Consider the following 21,245-nt stretch of genomic DNA (forward strand, 5'->3'; position numbering starts at 1 on the left):
GGGGGAGTTCTTTTCTATTACATATCAATTTTTTTCCCTTTCTACTTCTTTCTTTTATATACCTACCTTTTACCTTCTTTTTATTTCTTATTCCTCCCTTTTCTCTAGTCATTCCTTTGATCAAGCACATATGTACAAAGATTATGCTGACCTGTAGTCTCACACCTATGTTACCCGAATCACAATCAGTTAACCACACATTCCATGGTTAACTCTTTTAATTGAGCAATTATGCATCTTCTCCCCTATATTTTACACTTTTCTGAGAACGGATATAAACATATAAATAAATAACTATAAAAACAAGCTGCTCTGGTTGTAGCAATGTCAGATCTTTGCTCATGTGGCCTCCCCAAATCCCACCCCCGATTTTACTGACAGAGAGAAAAATTGGAAAGCTACCCTTCATTACTTATTACGTTAAACTACTCATATAGATAATTCAAAATTCTGAATGGTATGTCTGAATAAAAATAATAGCTGGTAGCCCTAACCGGTTTGGATCAGTGGATATAGTGTCAGCCTGCGGACTGAAGGGTTCCAGGTTCGATTCCAGTAAAGGGCATGTACCTTGGTTGCGAGCACATCCTCAGTAAGGGGTGTGCAGGAGGCAGCTGTTTCTCTCTCACCAATGTTTCTAACTCTCTATCCCTAGCCCTTCCTGTTAAAAAATCAATAAAATATAGTTTTAAAAAGCTGGTATACACCGTATTAAATGAGTACTATAGGTTATTTTTAAGTATCCAGTTCTCCGACTAAATATAAAAATATAAACCTAAAACACTCTTAACTATTCTAAGTGCACTGAGAAGAAACCTTCCAACATTACATATGTTTTTTGTTTAATTATTAAGAAAATGAAAAGCAGCTAAAATAAAACTAATAAAAATACTTAAGAGTATTAGACAAGGGTCAATCAATTATCTAAATGCAATAAAATTGCAAAGGAGTATAAAAAAACACTCTTACATGGGTAAGGATTCCTTTATTTTGCTATCCAAAATTTCTTTGTACATTGCAGCTGACATCACCTCTTCCATTGGACACATGATCCCATATTCCTCACAGCCATTCTCTTGAACCAAGGGGTCAGATTTATGTGGATCAAACATTATATTATTTGGTGTAACTAGCAGCACACCACTGACTGTGCCCTAAGATAAAAAGAAAATAATGTTTAATCTTCAAAGTTTAAATTTTCAAAAAGTATGCTAGCTATTTTTACTAATTTTCTCCTGATATTAGGCCATCTATTATACGGAAAAGCAGTACATTCAAGCACTAAGGCATTCTCATGGAAATGTTAATAAAACACAAATTTTCCCAGTAAGTGCTCCTCTTTAGCAGAGGCAAACTACAAAGAATATTATATTCATCCTTAAACAAGCAAGTCAGGTATAACATTTGCCGCCTCAGTAAAATACTGAGCTCTATCAGCAAGATAACTGCAGTAATGGAAGAAGGGATTGTAAATTCCTGTAAGGCATGAGCCATGCTTTACATTAATTTGTGTACTGCTTCTTGTGTTGTTCCCTCACTAGAGGTACCAAACATAGTTTTATGTACACAATGCAGGTTTCATAAATACTGTTGACAATTCAATCCATTATAAAGAAAAAACAGCATAATCTCTTTTAAAATATATATTTTTAAAAATCGATTTCACTTGACTCTGCTGCTAGGCATGTGACCTTGGGCAAGCAAAGCCTCTGGGCCTCAGTTTTTTAATCTCTAAAATTAGGTAATTTAGATGACCTCCAGGGTAACCAGTAATCATTTTAAATTTAACCATGAAAGCTATGAATTTTAAAATATATTCATGTAAATAGTGATGCTAATATGAAGAGTCCAACCCTCTTATTTACAAGGAGCAAACTAAAGTCCATAAGAAGCTGATCCCACTAATATTAGCTAATGTACTGTATGTTCTATATGTATCATGCTTTATATACATTATTGTTCATTTGATCATCACACTGAGCTCTGAGATGAGTATAGATGAGGAAACTTTCTTGTGAGAGAGTCCTAAATAAAACATGACTACAGCTACCTAATAAACGGTAGAACCAAGTTTCAAAATCTGGGCAGTCTGTGCTTATACTATAATCCTTCCACATTTATGTAGGAAACTCTAATTCAAGTGCTAAATACTTTGATCCCATTTTTAAAATTCCCATTCCACTATATTCTGTAAGTATAAAAATGAAGAGCTAGACAGAATTATAAAAATAAAAGATAGTTACTTCAGAGTTGTTTTGTGTTTTTTCTAAAGCTATTAAGGAAAAGAAAAATCCTGAGGAGGATCAAGATGGCAGAATAGGGTAAATGCGGTATTTGCCTCTTCCCACAACCACATCAAAATTACAACCAAATCAAAGAAGAACCATCATTCAGAATTGCCTGAAATCCAGCTGAATGGAAGCCCTACAACTAGAGAATTAAAAAAGAAGCCACATTGAGACTGGTAGGAGGGGCAGAGGCAAGGAACCAGTTAGCCTGATACCCACAGTGGTCTGTTTTTAATTGGGAGGGATATTTTGGCTGCAGAGGTCACTGCAAGGAGCAAGGGGGTCCCAGTCCCACACTAGAGTCCCCAGCCCAGGGTTCCAGTGCCAGGAAGAGTAGTCCCCATAACTTAGGGCTGTAAAAACCAGCGGGGATCGTGGCTGAGTGACACAGACACTGCAGGAGTCCCAGGCAGTTGCTATTAAAAGGCCCGAGCACAGACTCACTTCCTCCGAGCTCCAGCACTAGGGCAGCAGCTTGAAAGTATCCAGGGACATATGGGGAAGAACTAAATTATCTGATATCAGGGCAAGAACTGGGAGGCAGCTTTCTCCCAGACAAAAGTGTTGGCTGAGGTGATTGTTCCTTGGCTGAGACCTCCCCCACCACAGAGCCTACAGGCAGGAGCCACATCTGTGTCTCCATTGACCTGGCCCACAGTGTTCACCATACCCTGGTAATTCCATGAGATCCTGCCCCACCCATTTCGTAGCCCCTCCCAAGCTGTTTGCAGTGGCTTTTCCATATGAATGGCCTGTCCTTGCTCAGGCTTCAGACTTTCCAAAATTTCTCAAACAAGCAGCAGCTGGCCTCAGTGTGCCACATACTTCTAAATAAGTGGCCCCAGGCCTGGCACTAGCAAGAGCCTGCCAAGGTTCCCAACTTGACCTCTCTTGGACACCTGCAAGCCCCACATAAGTAGCAGCCATCTGAAGATCTCTCTGTAGCTTTTGCTGGGTGGCCCCAGGTAGGGCAGAGGAAGTAGCTGACTTTGCACCTCCCAGGAGCCAGTGCACCGGTGGTCAGTTTCAGACCATGCCAGATTACACTTCTACCACATCCATGAGTAACACTCTTAAGGGGTGGGCTCAGTGAGCGTCAAAGCCCAACTGATGCAAGTCTTGCTCCATAGGAGCATCTCCTGCACAGCAGCTCTTCTGCTGTGGTCATAACTGGTCCTCACAGCCAACTGGCCTAGGGGTCAATCCCTCCCAGTATTGCCAACAGCAATCAAGGCTCAACTAAAACAGGACAGTGCACACAGCCCACACGGGCACACTTCGAGTGTCCAGCTCAGATGACTAGGGAGGCTGAGCCACTGGGCCCCACAGGACCTACTACACAAGGCCACTTTACCAATTCCAGGAGACATAGCATCTCTACCTAATGCAGAGAAACAAACACAGGGAAGCAGCCAAAATGAGGAGACAAAGAAACATGTCACAAATGAAAGGACAGGAGAAACCTCCAGAAAAAGAAGTTAATAAAATATAGAAACAAACAAAACAACCACATACAGAGTTCAAAACCAGGGGTGAGGAACCTTCTTCTACCAAGGTCATTGAGATATTTATAACATCATTTGTAGGCCATACAAAATTATCAACTTAACAATTATCCTGCTATTTTTGGTCAAACATTTAATTAACTCACCCATAATGCCAGACCAAATAATTTCACATGTCTTCCCCACCTCTGTTCAAAACAATAGCTGTAAGGATGATCCAGGAACTTAGTGAAAACATCAATGACATAAAAAACAGCCAATCAGAATGAAGGATTCACTAACTGAAATGAAGAGTAATTTACAGGGGATTAACAGTAGAGTAGATTATGCCAAGAATCAAATCAGTGATTTGAAATATGAGGAAGCAAAGAATACCTAATCAGAACAGAAAAAATAAAAATCCAAAAATATGAAGATAATGTAAGGAGCCTCTGGGACAACTTCAAGTGTACCAATATTTGCATCATGGGTGTGCCAGAAGAAGAAGAAAGGGAGCAAGAAATTGAAAACCTATTTGAAAAAAAAAATGACAGAAAATTTCCCCTACCTGGTGAAAGAAATAGACTTACAAGTCCAGGAAGCACAGAGAGTCTCAAACAAGATGAATCCAAAGAGGCCTACATCAAAACACATCATAAATTAAAATGAAAAAGGTTAAAATCAAAGACAGAACCTTAAAAGCAGCAAGAGAAAAGCAGTTAGTTACCTACAAGGGAGTACTCATACAACCACCAGCTGATTTCTCAACAGAAACTTTTTAGACCAGAAGGGAGAGGCAAGAAATATTCAGAGATGAAAAGCAATGACCAAGATTACTCTACCCAACAAAGCTATCATTTAGAATTGAAGGACAGATAAAGAGCTTCCCAAAGAAAAGCTAAAGGAGTTCATCACCGCCAAACCAGTATTACATGAAATGTTGAAGGGTTTTCCCTAAGCAGAAGAAAAAGAAAAAATAAATAAAATAAAAAGTATGAACAATAAATGGAAATAAATACAAACCTACCAACAATTGACTCTAAAAGTCAAAATAAATGAACAAACAATCTAATGAACAAAATAAACTGATGAATAAAATAGAACTAGAGGCATGAAAACATGGAACAGACTGATGAATCTCATAGCACAGGGGCATAGGGGGTCAGGAAGAGATTAACCAAAGAACTTATTTGCATATATGCATTGCCCATTATCCCTGGACAAAGACAATAGGGTGGTGAAGGGCTGGGGTGGAGTGGCATCTGGGTGAAGGGGAGCCTTCTGAGAGGGGGGAAGGAAGGACATCTATAATACTCTCAACAATAAAGATTAAAACAACAACACTTTAATCCTGCTTAATTTGGTATCACACTCTCCTTCCAATCCCATACTCAGCTCTGTGAATTTACCTGGCTTAATTTGAAGAACATAAAACTACCATTTTGGTGGGGGAAAGGGAATCAGTCCAAAAGTATGAATAGCATTTCTTTTAGTTTAGACAGAACCATGGGCCACCTAAATAAGTAATTTCATATAAACCACAGCCTACTCATCTTTTGATTAATATTTTAAATAGATTCACACACATCAATTTGTATTCCTGGATTATACCAACTCAAGCCAATGAGAGATGGTAAAGTATACTATAGGAACATTTACATTGCCAGGGATAATCTAAGAAATAGATAATTAAGAGTAGAGAATATATAATGTAAAAATACCTTAATACATATTCCATATATTCAAGAATATAGAAGAAAGATTGTGCAAGTGAAGTAGGAACCATGAAGATATGAGAACCAGTTTGAACTTAATAGAGATAAAAAATACACTAGATAGAATAGCAGATTAAACAAGGGAGAAAAACATTAGTGAACATAAAGATATAGCAATTGAAATTGTCCAAAACAAAGGAGAACAGAGTACTAGTGAGCTACGAGACACAACATCAAGCAGGCCAAACATGTATAATTGAAGTTCCCAAAGAAGAGAACGTGAGAGAAAAAAATATTTGAAGAAATATGGCCAAAAAGTTTACAAATTTGATGAAAACTATAAACCCACAGATCCAAGAAGCTAAATGATCCTCAAGCAAGAAAGAAAAAGAAAAATACACCAAGGCACATTGTAAAAAATTGCTCAAAAAGTGGTAAACAGGCCATGTTGAATGCAACCAAAAGAAAAAACTGTATTTTGTACAGAACACCAAATATAAAAATAACAGAAGACTTCTTTCTCTCCGAAACAATGCAGGCCAGAAAACAGTGGAGTTCTGAAAGAAACGTCTTCAAAATTCTGAGAAAAAATAAAAACCTTAGATCTAGCAATAGCATCGCTTACTTACCCAAATGAGGTAAAAGCTTATGTCTACACAAAGACATGCATGTGAATGTTTCTAGCATCTGTTTCACAAGTACCCAAATTTGGAAACAAACAAGATGTCCTTCAGTCAGTGAATGCAGAATATCCACACAGTGAATTATTATTCAGCATTTTTTTTTTTAAAAAGCTATCTAATCACAAAAGAAAGGCAGGACTCTTAAAAGCATATTGCTAAGTGAAAGAAGACAACTTGAAATCATACAATTATACTGTATGATTCTAACTGAATGACACTCTGAAAAGGGCAAAACTATGAAGACAGTAAAATGATCAGCAGTTTCCAGGGAAGAATGAATAAGCAGAGCAAAGAGAATCTTTAGGGCAATGAAACTATTCTCTACTAGAGGCCTAGTGCATGACATTCGTGCACTGGGGGGGAGGGGGAGGAGGGAGAGACCCTCAGCCCAGCCTGCACCCTCTCGCAGTCTGGGACCCCTTGGGGGATGTCACAGCAGTGGGAAGGCTCCCACCACTGCTACTGCACTCTCCAGCTATGAGCCTGGCTTCTGGCTGAGCGGTGCTCCCCCTGTGGGAGCGCACTGACCACCAGGAGCAACTCCTATGTTGAGCGTCTGCACCATGGTTGTCAGTGAGCATCATAGTGACCGGTCATTCCACCGTCGGTCAATTTGCAAATTAGCCTTTTATTATATAGCAGTGGTCGGCAAACTGTGGCCCCCTGAGTGTGGCTCTTCCACAAAATACCACGTGCAGTTTGCGCCCATACAGTGCAATTGAAACTTCGTGGCCACACTCAAGGGGCCAAAGAGCCGCATGTGGCTCACGAGCCGCAATTTGCCGACCACTGTTATATAGGATGATACTGTAATGGTGGATTGATGTCACTATGTATTTTGTTAAAGCCCAAAGAATGTACAATACAAAGAGTGAATTCTAATGTAAGCCCTCCCACACCTTCCCTCTGAGTAAGGGATGAAAACTCATTTTAAATATAAAGACACAGGTCAAAAGTAAAACAACAAAAGAGATAAACCATTAACATTAATCAAAAGGAATATGAAGTAACTATAAGTATTGATCAAAGTAGATTTCATTGCAAGAATATTACCAAGAATAATGAAACAAGTCAATTCATCAAGACAATATAAAAATCTTAAACATTTGTATACCTAACGACAAAGTTTCAAAATACACAACACAAAAACAGAAACGAAAGGAGAAATAGAAAATACATAATTACCATGAGGTATTTCAACATCCTCTTGTCAATAATTGATAGAATAGACAGAAAATCAATGGGGATGCAAAAGAACAACACTATCACTTAACTTGAATTAATTGACATTTATAGAATAGTCCTCCCAATAGGAGCAGATACACATTGTTTTCAAGTGCAAGACATACCACATTCTGGACCATAAATGTTTACAAATTAACACTCTAATATTCCATGGGCCAAAGAAGAAATAAAGAGAAAATATTATTAACTGAATGAAAATAAAAATACAACATATTGAGAATGTGGGTCCAGTTAAAACAGTATGTAGGAAGAAATTTATAGAACTGAACACCTGTATTTCAAATATTCATAATTTATTAATTTTGATTATTAGGCAGTCATAATTTTTTAAGTTGGTATCATAGTTACTTGCTAAGCAATACCTGGAGTTTATTTTCCAACTCTGTGTTACTTTACCATATTGCTTCTGCAGACACAATATTCTTTGCTGTGTAAAGCAGCAAGGTGTGGTACATAAAACAGAGATTCAAACTCAGTTTGAATTCTGGCCATGACAGAGAATCCTTAGACTCATTAAACTTTTCTGATATATATATATTTTCCTGTGAAGAAGGAATAGGACCACCTATTTTGAGTTGATAAAATAATTAAAATAAAACAACAAAACAATTTCCGGCATATAGTAGGTACTCAATGAATAGCAGTTATCTTCCTATTTGGGTATCATACTAACTCTGCAAGGATTGGCACTTCAAGAGTGCCCACAAATAGTCATTTTATATCAGCTTTTTGTAGTACGTTTATGTATGCCACTGCCTTTAATGATTTGCAACAGATTACCAGATTGTTATGAGCAGAATCCACACTAACTCAAACTAGTAGTTCCACTAATATTTTAAAAAATATTCAAGCATTTGCTGATGTTGGTGATTTAAGGTACTATTTGTTACCTTGCCTCTGGTAACATATTTGCAATTAATTTTTAGAAACTTCTCAGTAAATGCTTCTTCCTCCTCAGAAGTTGAAGATACAACTCGTGCAGGTCGAATACCAGTAAATGTAGACGAGGGAGTTGTTTCTTTCGGGTACACTGCATCAGGATTCTTTAAAAAAAAAAAAAAAGGCACTTCAGAGAACTAAATAAAAATAAGCACATTATTAAAGTCAGATGAATAGCTTCCCTCAATAAGTGTTCTTCCTTCTCATCACATTCTGGAAGTCAGTCCAAAATGTTCTTATGTAAAAAATATAGGTAAGAATGACACTGTTTTCACATTCATTAAAGATTTTTAACACGGCTTATACTTACATTTTCAATGGTTTTTGAATGGAGGATATATAAATATGAATCATTAGGAGAATTTTGAATTAACTGACAAAATACATTTCTTGTATGTCCTGATAAGACAATTTACTATATCCTTTAGGTGTTGGGAGCACAAGAAAAATAGAGTGCTTGTTTGTGATACCTAGGAATTTAGCAGAGCCCATACACTGAAAGAGCCTTTAAAATTTCAAGCTACGCTCAGCCAGCTTGGTTCAGTGGTTGAGCGTCCACCTACAAAACAGAAAGTCACGGTTCAATTCCCGGTCAGGGCACATGCCCAGGTTGCAGGCTCAATCCCCGGTGTGGAGTGTGCAGGAGGCAGCCCATCAATGATTCTCTGTCATCATTGATGTTTCTTTCTCTCCCTCTCCCTTCATCTCTGAAATCAAAACAAATATTTAAAAAAAAAATAAAATCTCAAGTCACAAAGAATTTATCAATACCATTCTACAACGTATTAATTAACCCTAAGTTCTTTGTTCTGGTGCCATGAACCATTCTCTCAGTGAAGCCTCTGAACCTTCTCAAAATGTTTTAATACTTAAAATAGAGGTTTACAAAGAAAAACAATTACATTGAAACACAATCAAACTTTTTTAAATTGAAGATATAGTAATATATATGCTTCTTTATTAATATAAGAACTAGTTGTGACCGATAATTATAATTTCCAATTAGATGGCAATAAACAACATTTTATGATATATACAACAATTCTAAAGTGATTTGAAAATATCTGTGAGTTCTTGTGGGGACAAAGTCACAGGTATGCCCACTGCTACACTATAGTTTGCTGTTTATGGTATTAATTTTTAAAAATGTTAAGATTTCACTAAAAATATTTATATCCAGGTTCACTGACCCCTTAGAACTAACTGACGGTTCCCCCCAAAGTTTAATTTTCTGTACAATGTAGGAAGATTAGACAGATGCCTTTTTATCTTTGTTTCTAAGACCTCCTCTGAGGCCTTTCATACCTTATGAATAAGTGTACAATGCCTTATTGAATACTCTTCATAGCAGTACCAAGGTTCTTCAGAGTTTTCAGCTAAAAACTGCCACTTTGTTACTAATATCTGATAGTTCTGATCTGGTCTTTTGAAATAATCAAGCCTGCCTCTTTTTCTATCTCACAGTCTTTAAGATATTGAAAAGAGCTCTCCATTTTAACATAACTCTTTCTACTCTAATAAATGGATCCTTAAACCTATATGAGGACAGAATTTTCATACTTCCTTTCTAAACTTCATTATACGCTTCCTAAAATGTAGGGTTGAATCTCTAGAACTTGGGCAGATATTTAACAGGTATTTTATGAAAGAAGAACAGACCAGTGCAGAATACTGAAAAACATCTGTATTTAATATACTATATTTTTAAAATATTGAATTACGGGTTTTAAATATTGAATTGTGTGTTTTTCAGGGTGGGAGCTCCAAACACCAGGCAAGTCCCCCCTGAGCAAGTAGCCTTTCTTGCCTGAGTGAGATAGAAGGTTTGACAAAAGACCATTGTGACACCAAGTACGATCAACATTAATAATCATTTTATAGAAAACTTGAAGATACACAAAATGATTCTTGCTCATTCAAGTTTTTGAAAGTTTTAAAAAAATATTAATAATGAAAATTTGGAGCTTAGATATAAGATTTACTGGCGACAAATACTTCCGGAAAAGACCAGAGATTCCCTGCCAATTGAATCAGCTCAAGACAGACCCTTTCATATTGAGACACTTAAATCAGAAGAGCTGACAAACTAAAACCTGCTGCTCCCAACCCAAACAGCAAATACAGAAAATTCCCAACTGAAAAGAACGCTGTGGGATGCGATACTATGATAATAAAGTGGCTAAGTTTACCAATTAAGCTAAAACCCAACCAACAGATTCTAACTAGCAGCACAAGTATAAAGGGAAGATGGTCAGGAAGAACCAGATAGGAGCAATCAGGGTGTAGCAATCGGGGTGTTGCAACACCTGACCACGCAGTAACCTTAATCACGGATCATGCAAACTCCAGGCATCATGTTCTGTTCTGCCCTCCAAGAGGTGGAACAGGTAAGGATTAGCCTATCTGATCAACTAAAATTATGTTTAACAGTTGAATGACCCTGTTCAATTACTCGTCTCTAGTAACAAAATTCTCAACCTTTGCATTTTATGATGCAAATTAATAACATTACACTCAGCCTGTTAATTTAAGTTAAATAATTAAATAAGGAATATTAATAATATTAATGGATATTTATGAATACTTATTATATTTAAGTGTATTATATGGACCATTTCATTTAATGTTCAAATCGCTCATATAAGGTATATTAATTTTTTTCAATTTTGTAAGGCTTTTTTATTGTCAAATAAAGCACATATGCAGAAAAGTACATAAAACATACGTGTACAGATAAATGGATTAGTATCAGCACCAGGTCAAACAACAGCACATTGTAGGCAGCCTAGAAGCCCCGTTTGTCCTTTCTTGACCACAATCAAGTACCTGGAAACCCTATGGGTTTGGGCTTTTTAAAAAATGTTTCTTTATTGTTATTCCCTTAATTTTTAGGGAAACTTATGATTAGCTAATTTCTGTAACTTGCCCATTGAGTAAAATGAAGCTGAGATACAAACCCATGGTGCCAACATGTGAACTAGTGAGGTTGAGTTCAATACCACATACCTTCTCCTTTCAAATATCTTCTAAATAAAAGACAAATGTGTGAAGGAGAAAAAGTCAATGCAGAGCCATTGAAAGGCTCCTGACAAGTGGGAACAAAGCTATCAACAAATTTTGATATCCCCAAATCCAGTTGACATTATCTACTAGTTAACAGTATTATTCACCAAAACTATAATCAAGTACATTGTCAAATGCTTTCCTTAAATGAATATATACTTCATTAAACAACATGATCTCTGAGATTCCCTCAAAGTCTCAAATTCTACAACTCAGTATCTATAGCAATCCCAATTTGTCAATGTAATCCTATCAAAAAGAATACATGAGATTAGCTTGGCAAATGTTCAACGTATAGCACTAGAGAGTACATTTCTTTTAAATAAAGATCAAAGCTGTGCAGAGGAATCTTAATCAGACCTCATTAAAACTTATATACATGGCCGAAACCGGTTTGGCTCAGTGGACAGAGCGTCGGTCTGCGGACTCAAGGGTCCCAGGTTCGATTCCAGTCAAGGGCATGTACCTGGGTTGCAGGCACATCCCCAGTGGGAGATGTGCAGGAGGCAGCTGATCGATGTTTCTCTCTCGTCGATGTTTCTAACTCTCTATCTCTCTCCCTTCCTCTCTGTAAAAAATCAATAAAATATATTTAAAAAACAAAAAAAACTTATATACATGTACATTATCCAAAGTATCAGTGTTTCTAGGTTGCTGTTTTTAACTGTTGTTTATATATTTTTTAAATTAACTTTACTGGGGTGACATTGGTTTATAAGATCATATAGGTTTTATGTGTACATTTCTATGATACAAGATCTGTATATTACATTGTGTGCCCACCACCCAAAGTTAAATCATCTTCTATCACCACACATTTGGACCCCTTTACCCTTTACTACTCCATCCCCTTCCCTCTGGAAACCACAGGCACTTTTAGAGAATATAACTTTCACCGCATAGTCACTCACACCCAACTGTTGTTTATAGATTCTTTTTTTATTTTTTATTTTTTTAATATATTTTATTGATTTTTTACAGAGAGGAAGGGAGAGAGACAGAGAGTCAGAAACATCGATGAGAGAGAAACATCGATCAGCTGCCTCCTGCACATCTCCCACCGGGGATATGCCCGCAACCAAGGTACATGCCCTTGCCCGGAATCGAACCCGGGACCCTTCAGTCCGCAGGCCGACGCTCCATCCACTGAGCCAAACCGGTTTCGGCGATAGATTCTGATTCTTAATGCAGTGATTCTGAAACTCACTTGAATGCTTTCTGAAGCTCCTTTGGCAAATTAAAATGAATACTTTTTGTTTTATTACCAGTACGCCATTTGGCATCCTAAACTTATAGTGCAAAGTGGAGCAGAGAAGAAACCGGTGTTTCCTAAAGTCAGCAGATCAACAGAGAAGATTCTTTCATAAGTCTAGCCCAGGGGTCCTCAAACTTTTTTAAACAAGGGGCCAGTTCACTGTCTCTCAGACCGTTGGAGGGCCGGACTATAGTTTAAAAAAAAACTATGAACAAATTCCTATGCACACTGCACATATCTTATTTTGAAGTAAAAAAACAAAACAGGAACAAATACAATATTTGTATTTGCATGTGGTCTGCGGGCCGTAGTTTGAGGACCCCTGGTCTAGCCACTTAATGGAGGGAGAGGAGAACCATTTATGACCTATATAATAAAAGCATAATATGCAAATCGACCTAACGGCAGAACAACCAGTCGCTATGACATACACTGACCACCAGGGGGCAGACACTAAATGCAGGAGCTGCCCCCTGGTGGTCAGTGCGCTGCCACAGGGGAAGCCGGCTTAGCCAGCAGGCAGACATCCCCCGAGGGGTCTTGGACTGCAAGAGGGCGCAGGCCAGGCTGAGGGACACTCCACTACCCCCGCCCCCACCCCCGTGCATGAATCTCGTGCACCGGGCCGCTAGTAGAAACATAATCATTAGGTCATTATGAAAATGGGAAATTCTAATTAGTATCAATTGACGTAGAAAGGCACAAAAATATTCCTTTCAGAGACATTTTATTCAAAATTTGTGTGAGTGTGAGGGCAAGAAAAAGGCCTCTTTTTCCTTGCTGTAGCCTTCCACAATTTATGAGAAGGACCTGGTAATAAGACACCAAGATTGTCAGCTCCTTTGATTCAAACAGCACCTCTTTTCAAACTGCAAGACAAGATAAGCTACTTTCAAGGCTACAACCTTGCAAACCCCTCCTCCCTGTGGTTTTCATGACTCCAGGGAAATAGATGCCAGAGAGTTTCAAACAAAGCTGCCCCCCTTTCAAACTCTTGTAACTTTTGCTCTAAGGATGTTTTACAGGCTTGTTGAAGATGCTAATGAAGACACCTCCCTCTGACATCTGCCCAGACTAAAATAAGCAAACAAACTTTTCAAAGATAACCCCCCTGATCCCCCAAATCCTCCTCCCTTCCTTGTTACCTAGCAATTGCAGCCAAGGCTTTAAAAGGGGGAGCCACCGCTTACTTCTTGCCCTAGTACTGGTTAGCAATGGACCAGCCCTTCCCGGGAAAGTAAAATAAACTCCCTCTCTGCATCCATCTCCTCTCAGTTGTGAATTCTTTCACAGCTGAAGTCACTGGCCAAAGCCCTAACAGTTTGGTTCCTTGAAATTCATTTGTAAAATAACTTACATAAAACATTCATTCCTTAAAAATTCTAAATTAATCCACTATTAATTACTTAGAATTAATTCTCAGAAGAATGATTAAGATGATAATTATTTTTTAAAGGTAGTATGTCAAGAACTCAAGAGTTCTAAGTACTATAAAAATATTCATAGAAAGTGAAATAATAATCCAATTGAACATGGACTTCCTATCATGATATTCTAATGTTTGTTAGGTAAAACTTCCTTAGTGAAATTATTACATGGTATTTTTAAGAGTGAACTGGTAACTATCCTTGGACCAACACCACCAACAGTAAATTGATTTATGCTGCCTGGTTTAGTAAGAATGTTTCACTTTAAAAACTGGGATCTACAAATTTAAGTAAAAAAGAAAAAGAAAAATTTTATTCTATAATAGTCAAAGTAGGATTTAAAAAACATGGTGATATATACATGTACAGTGAGATGTATTCACAGCTATCTTTGAAAAGTAGGGACACTTACAATGGCCTTATCAAATTCAGCCTCAGACGATGTTGGTGACAGGGGACTTATGGGGCTTAGCGATGGAGAGCTCTCCACACTGGAAACATAGTCAGGATCAGGAACATATAAAACCTGGAAGAAAAGAAAACATTCACACAAAGTGAAATATTAACAAGCAGATCACGTTTTATTAGCAAGTACCATTAATGACCTTTAGCAACAACAAATAGAATAAAAATCTTCAGATTAAAAGAACGTTTTCACCATAATAATTCTAATAAAATAAAAAAACACATATTTAAATTCAATTAAGAAAAGTTTGATAATATATACATACTATCAGGAATAGGGTGGGAAAACAGTAATTGTTATACCCTATGGGAGTTCCTCTTAAAAAACAATTTTGCAGTAGCTAGCAAAATTTTAAATGCACATATTCTTTATTACAGCAATTTTACTTCAAGGACTTTATAGAAATCTCCGTATATAAAGAAAAAAAGATATGTACAAGAGAGTTCCCTACAGTGGGCATAGCAAAACAGTAAAAATAGTCGAAAGCTTACACTGTTAAAGTATATAAATACAGCGCAACTCCAGACATAAAAGAATCTGAGATTGTACTGTGCTTATATAAAGTATTTTCCAAAGTCAAAGTCAAATAAAAAAAATAAGAAGTCCTGTCAAGTGTGACTCAGGGTTTAGAGCACCTGCCTGTGCACCTAAGGGTTGAGGGTTCAATTATAGGTCAAGAGCATGCACCTGAATTGCAGGTTCGATCCAGCCTGGGTGTGGGCACGTTCAGAAGGCAACTAATCGGTGTATCTTTCTCACATATCTCTATCTCTCTCTCTCTCTCTCCCCGCTATCTCTCTCTCTCTCTGCACCTTGGATCAGACGTCAATAGATTGTATAGGCAGAGGGAAGTGTTGTCATTTGCATCATCAGAATAGTAAGAAAAACTACAGATTTTCTGGCTGTGCTGGAGAGTGACAGTCCCCTCATTTCCTCCCTTCCACTCTCTCTAAAAATCAATGAGAAAATACCCTTGGGTGAGAATTAACTAACTAAGTATTTTTAAAGGGCTAGAATATTTCTGGAAGGGGACACAAATTAGTAACTGTGGTTGCTTCTTTAAAAAGAAACTAGGTATCTGAGTTAGGATAACTTAACCTTTAAAAATGTCTGATTTTTTTTTTTATCATGTATTGCTTTGGATATTTTAAAAAGCTCTTTAAAACTAAATTTAAAAGACAAATCAAAATTATTTTGTATATGTATTAAGAAAAAAATCATTTGGACGTAAGTGACAGTTAATTTTCTCTTCTGTAGCCAATCTGATTTGTTCAAAGCATGCATAAAATTATTATTCTTAAATTTTCTATATTATTAGCTATGTTGCAATGAATACTTTCTGTCTTGGTACTTAATGCTTCTAAACACAAATGCATAGAAAAAAACCTACCTGTCCAGTAACAACTGCTCGGGAGAATAACTTATTTAACTGAACAAGTTCGTTTGGTGTTGTATCAAATTTCAGGGCTATACTATTCAAGGAATCCCTTGATTCAACCTGTTTAAAAGAAAACATACATTATTTTAACCCCTTAAAACAGAAAAACTGAAACTATGAGGTTTAGTGATCATTAATACGTTTACGGATCAATCTTACATTTGATTAACAAGTGGTATTTCCATCTTTGAAGATAGGATAACTTGAAAAATTCAGTTCATTTTAGCAAATGATTTCAACCTATTATATAGAGTATATGCTTTATCATTATAGATCATAATTACATGTGAGCCTCTACTTGAAAAATCTGAAAATAGAGAATATAATTTGCTAAACACAAACAAGTGATTTTTATTATATACTATTTCTTTGCAGGAGCAGCCAGTCAATGTTTCACTCTCACATTAATGTTTCTCTCTTTCCATCTCCTCCCCCTCTCTCTAAACAAAACATTATGTGTCTGTGCACATATGTGTATATATGTATACATATGCATATTTTTTAACTTTAAAGCTATCTAAAGTACAAGACAAGTTTATACTATATTAGGTGATTTGGAAATGCATTTAAGCTAGATCATAAATATTTTAGAATAAACACATTTTGAGAGTACACTGTGATATTAAAAATTTTTTAAAACATATAGGGATATATATTTTCCTCAATACAAAAATTATCTTTTAAATTTGATATAAATGTGTTTTATGAATATTTAAAAAATTATAATAAGAATAGATTATAAGGCAAAATACCTTAGTTTTAGAATTACACTTGTTTCTTTTATTTAGGATTTGACATATAAAATAAAGGATTAAGAAATTAAAAAAAGACTAACAGACTAATCAAAGACCTGCTAGAGGATGTTTCATAACTTTTCTGGTTAATACTTGATTATATCCCAAAGGTCATTTATAACATTAAGAAAAAAATAATTTCAACTTAAAATTAACCTTCCCTCCAAAATAATGGCTCTTAATTTGAATTTAACTTTGCTACAGATAATACAAGTTTTATTAAATCACCAAAACAAAGAGTGGTAAACTCCTGAATTCAAAATCAACTAAACGTTAACAATTCTGCACAACCACATGGTTACCTGTGTAGATAATATCTTATACTTCATGCCTATAATCTTATGCCTTAATGAACACTAATGAATATATCAAATTACATTACCCAATATTTTACTATTTGAACTTATTTTCTAAATTTCTCAAGCATACAGAGAAGGTACAAACACACTCAGATTAAGTTTGTAATATGCTTTAAGAGATTTTTTTAGACAGTAAATATTCTACGCTAAGTAATCTGGTTCCTAACCTTTTAAAAATACTTAAATTGATTTAAGGCAATGGTTCTCAATCTGTGGGTCGCAACGCCTTTGGTGGTCGAATGACCCTTTCACAGGATGGTCGCCTAAGACCATCCTGCATATCAGATATTTACATTACGATTCATAACAGTAGCAACATTACAGTTATGAAGTAGCAACGAAAATAATTTTATGGTTGGGTCACAACATGAGGAACTGTATTTAAAGGGCCAGAAGGTTGAGAACCACTGATTTAAGGTTTTGATACTTGGTTCAATTTTAATGATTCATAGAAAACAGTCAAGATTTAACACTGAGAGGACAAAGAATATTTTAATTAAGACTAATGCAGAGATAAATCAGCTTTTTAAAATGCAAACAACTTACAGTATACTCAATAGTCCCTTTAGGTTTCTGAAAAGACATTCGTCTCCCATCTTTTTTGTCTAGGCTCTTCTTTTGGCCAGTATCTGAAAAAAAAAAGAGAGACAAAACCCTATTAAATGTATGTTCCTTTCAGAATAATGTCAAAGATTGCTAAATAGAGCTCAATGGGCTGATATGTATGCGATTCACTAGTAATACAGCTTGTGTTTTAATAATTCAGTCCAAAATACTGGTATTTTACAACTTCTATGCTAATTTCTTCTCTTGCTATTTAGAGAATGACAATTTTTAAAATTTATCTTTAGTTACTGATTACTAGCTTAATTGCACTATGGTGAAAGAAAATACTCTAAAAAAGTTCAACTCTTTGAAATTTGTTGAAAATTGCTTTATGATCAAAGGTAAATATATGCCACCTAAAACTGAAGCAAGAATGTCACAATAGTACCAAACTCTTAATATTTTTTAAGGATCTGCTTAATTTTAGATCCTTAAAAAATAAGGATCGTTTTAGGAAATTCTTTCTAATGGCAACCAAATATCTTTCAGTCACTCCTGCCTTCTGACCACCTAACCATTATTCTATACACGTACATATACATAAAATAGATCTTGACAATGTTGCCTACCCTAATATTAATAGCATCTCTAGATGGTAGGATTAGAGGTGACCTTCTAAACTTTAATCTTTGCAAAGTATGATTTCTTTATAATTAGCATGCATCACTTTTACCAAAAAGAATATTTTTCTTATAAAAGATTAGAAGCTAATATATCAAGATTCTATGACACATTCTAATGTACCACATTAACAAAACAAGGGATAAAAATAATATAATCCCATCAATAAATACAGAAAAAGCATTTGGTAATATATAAAAAACCATTTATGATTAAAACAATCAATAAAATGGGTATAGAAAGAAAGTACCTCGAGATAGTAAGGACCATATATGACAAACCCTCAGCCAGTATCACACTCAATGGTGGAAAACTGAAAGCTTCTCCTCTAAAATCACAACAAGGATCCCCACTCTCAACACTCCTATTCAACATAGTCCTAGCCAGAGCCATCAGGCAAGAATAAGCAATAAAAGGCTTTCACATCGGGAAGAAAGAAGCAAAAGTGTCACTTTTTGCAGATGACATGATTCTGTATATAGAAAACCTTAAAGATTCCACCCAAGAACTATTAGAAACAATAAACAAATAGTTTAACAAATAAACAAATTGCAAGACACAAAATCAATGTACAAAAATCCAATGCTTTCCTATATACTAACAATGAAACATCAGAAAATGAAAAGAACAATTCCTTCTGCAATTGCAACCAAAAGAAAATACCTAAGAATAATCTTAACAAAGGATGTGAAGGACCTATATACTACACACTACAAATCATTATTAAGAGAAAATGAAAAGACACAATGAAATGGAAAGATATTCTGCACTCATGGATTGGAAGAATCAATCCACTGGCATCTAGTGCGTATAGATCACAGCCATGTTACCCAAAGCAATATACATATTTAATGCAATCCCCATCAAAATGCCCATGTTACCCAAAGCAATATATGTATATATTTAATGCAATCCCCATCAAAATCCCAATGTAATTTTTTAAAGAAATAGAACAAAAATTATCAGATTAGTATGGAACCACAAAAGATTTCACTGAATATCCAAAGCAATCCTGAGAAAAAAGATTGAAGCTGGAGGTAATCACACTACCTGACTTCAAATTATACTACAGAGCTACAGTTATCAAAGCAGCATGGTACTGGCAGAAAAACAGACACACAGACCAATGGAAAAGAACTGAGAGCCCCAACATACAGCCAGATGCATATGGGCAAATGAGTTTTGACAAAGGAGCCAAAAACACACCATAAAGGGTGCTGGGAACATTGGAAAGCCACATGGCGAAGAATGAAACTTGCAAATCAAAACTACAATGACATACCACCTTACAAGTGTTAGAATGACTATTATCAACAAGACAGATAAATAACAAGTGCTGCTGGAGAGGTTGTGGGGAAAAAGGAACCCTCATTCATTGCTTGTGGGAATGTAAACTGGTGCAGCCACTATGAAAAGCAGGATGGCCAGCGTGTCTCAGCGGTCAGAGCGTCTGCAGGAGCACCGAAGGGTCTCGGGTTCGATTTCTGGTAAAGGGTACATATCTGGTCCATCCTTATAATCTGTCAATGGTAAAACGTATCAACATCATTACTACACACAAGTGGTGAGCGGTAAGATCAGTAACAACAAACTGGGTACTAGGCTGCAGCCAAGCTACCCGTGTGGTCGGAAGTCTGTACAAGAAACACGGCTAGAATGCACAGGTCATTGCCAAGACCTGGAGGCAGGGCCTGGCTTTTCGAAAGGTGTGCCACAAAGTATTTTAAAACGTGCAATACCTGACTACTTAGTCAGGGGCACTGGATTCTTTTTCAGCGGTTCTCAACCTGTGGGTCATGACCCCTTCGGGGGTCGAATGACCCTTTCACAGGGGTCGCCTTAGACCATGGGAAAACACATATATAATTACATATTGTTTTTGTGATTAATCACTATGCTTTAATTATGTTCAATTTGTAACAATGAAATTGGGGGTCACCACAACATGAGGAACTGTATTAAAAGGTCGCGGCATTAGGAAGGTTGAGAACCACTGCTTTAGATCATCAAACAAATTAAAAAAAATGACAACACCCAACACAACAATCGCTGCCTGGCGTGAACGAATCAAAACTATACCTATTTTTTTGGTCAGATCGGCAAAAAATGTCTTTTTTGGTGTGCCGCGGGATTTTAGCAATTAGTCTGTGTGTGCCACGAGATGAAAAAGGTTGAAAATCACCTGCTTAGAGGAAGCCATCCACATTGGAAAGGTTGCCGTATGCATTATGCTAATCTTTCAACAAGCGCTTTTTAAACATCCATAAGACATCAATCTCATCCCATGATAACTGATTCTTTTTGGAAAGAATGGTAATAGGGGCTACGATGGAAGAACGCCAGCACAGCAGTCACTATAAATGGCAACTGAGAAAAAAAGTTTCTAGGTTCCTTCCACCTCTAGACAACACACACCCTTTTCCAAGTACACGATACAAGAATAAAAAAATAATAAGGAAAACAAAAATCCTTGATACTAAGTCGACTAGGTTCCAGTCTAAGTTAAGCATTTTCTTTTCTATAGTATTAGCGGTAAGTGCTGAAGTGAAGCCTAATAGTGGCAAACATCAAAAAAACATCAAAAAACATTGCCCCAAACCCAAGACAGGTGGGCACAGCAGTCTCCGGGTCTCCCAGAAACGAGGGCGTCATAGTTCGTTTAGTACTCATTCACCTCCCAGGGGAAGGGACAGCGAAGGGGTGGCGCCCTACAAACGCACGGCGCAGAAGGAAAGCCCCTCGAGGGAAGAAAGCAGGAAGCGGAGCAGGAAGGGCTGCGGCGCAGAGGGTGGAAGTGTCCCGTCCCGTGGACCGAGTCCTCCCTCCCACCCGGGTCCCGCACACCCGCCCCGGCCCCGCGCG

At 36.8% G+C, this 21,245-nt stretch overlaps 1 protein-coding gene across 7 annotated transcripts in view; it reads right to left on the bottom strand.

The window, feature by feature from the left end:
• The window catches only part of OXR1 (oxidation resistance 1), a 326,251-nt gene that overhangs the window by 42,188 nt on the left and 262,818 nt on the right, over positions 1–21,245 (bottom strand). For all 7 annotated transcript variants that reach the window (XM_015561706.1, XM_015561707.1, XM_015561705.1 and 4 more), the window contains 5 exons: positions 17,703–17,785; positions 15,956–16,063; positions 14,512–14,625; positions 8,306–8,458; positions 970–1,154 (listed from right to left, as the gene is read on the bottom strand). In XM_015561706.1, the coding sequence (XP_015417192.1) occupies positions 970–1,154; positions 8,306–8,458; positions 14,512–14,625; positions 15,956–16,063; positions 17,703–17,785 (643 nt within the window). The remainder of the gene's footprint in view (positions 1–969; positions 1,155–8,305; positions 8,459–14,511; positions 14,626–15,955; positions 16,064–17,702; positions 17,786–21,245) is intronic.

Source organism: Myotis davidii, unplaced genomic scaffold, assembly GCF_000327345.1.
Source record: "Myotis davidii unplaced genomic scaffold, ASM32734v1 scaffold497, whole genome shotgun sequence".
NCBI classification, from domain to species: domain Eukaryota; kingdom Metazoa; phylum Chordata; class Mammalia; order Chiroptera; family Vespertilionidae; genus Myotis; species Myotis davidii.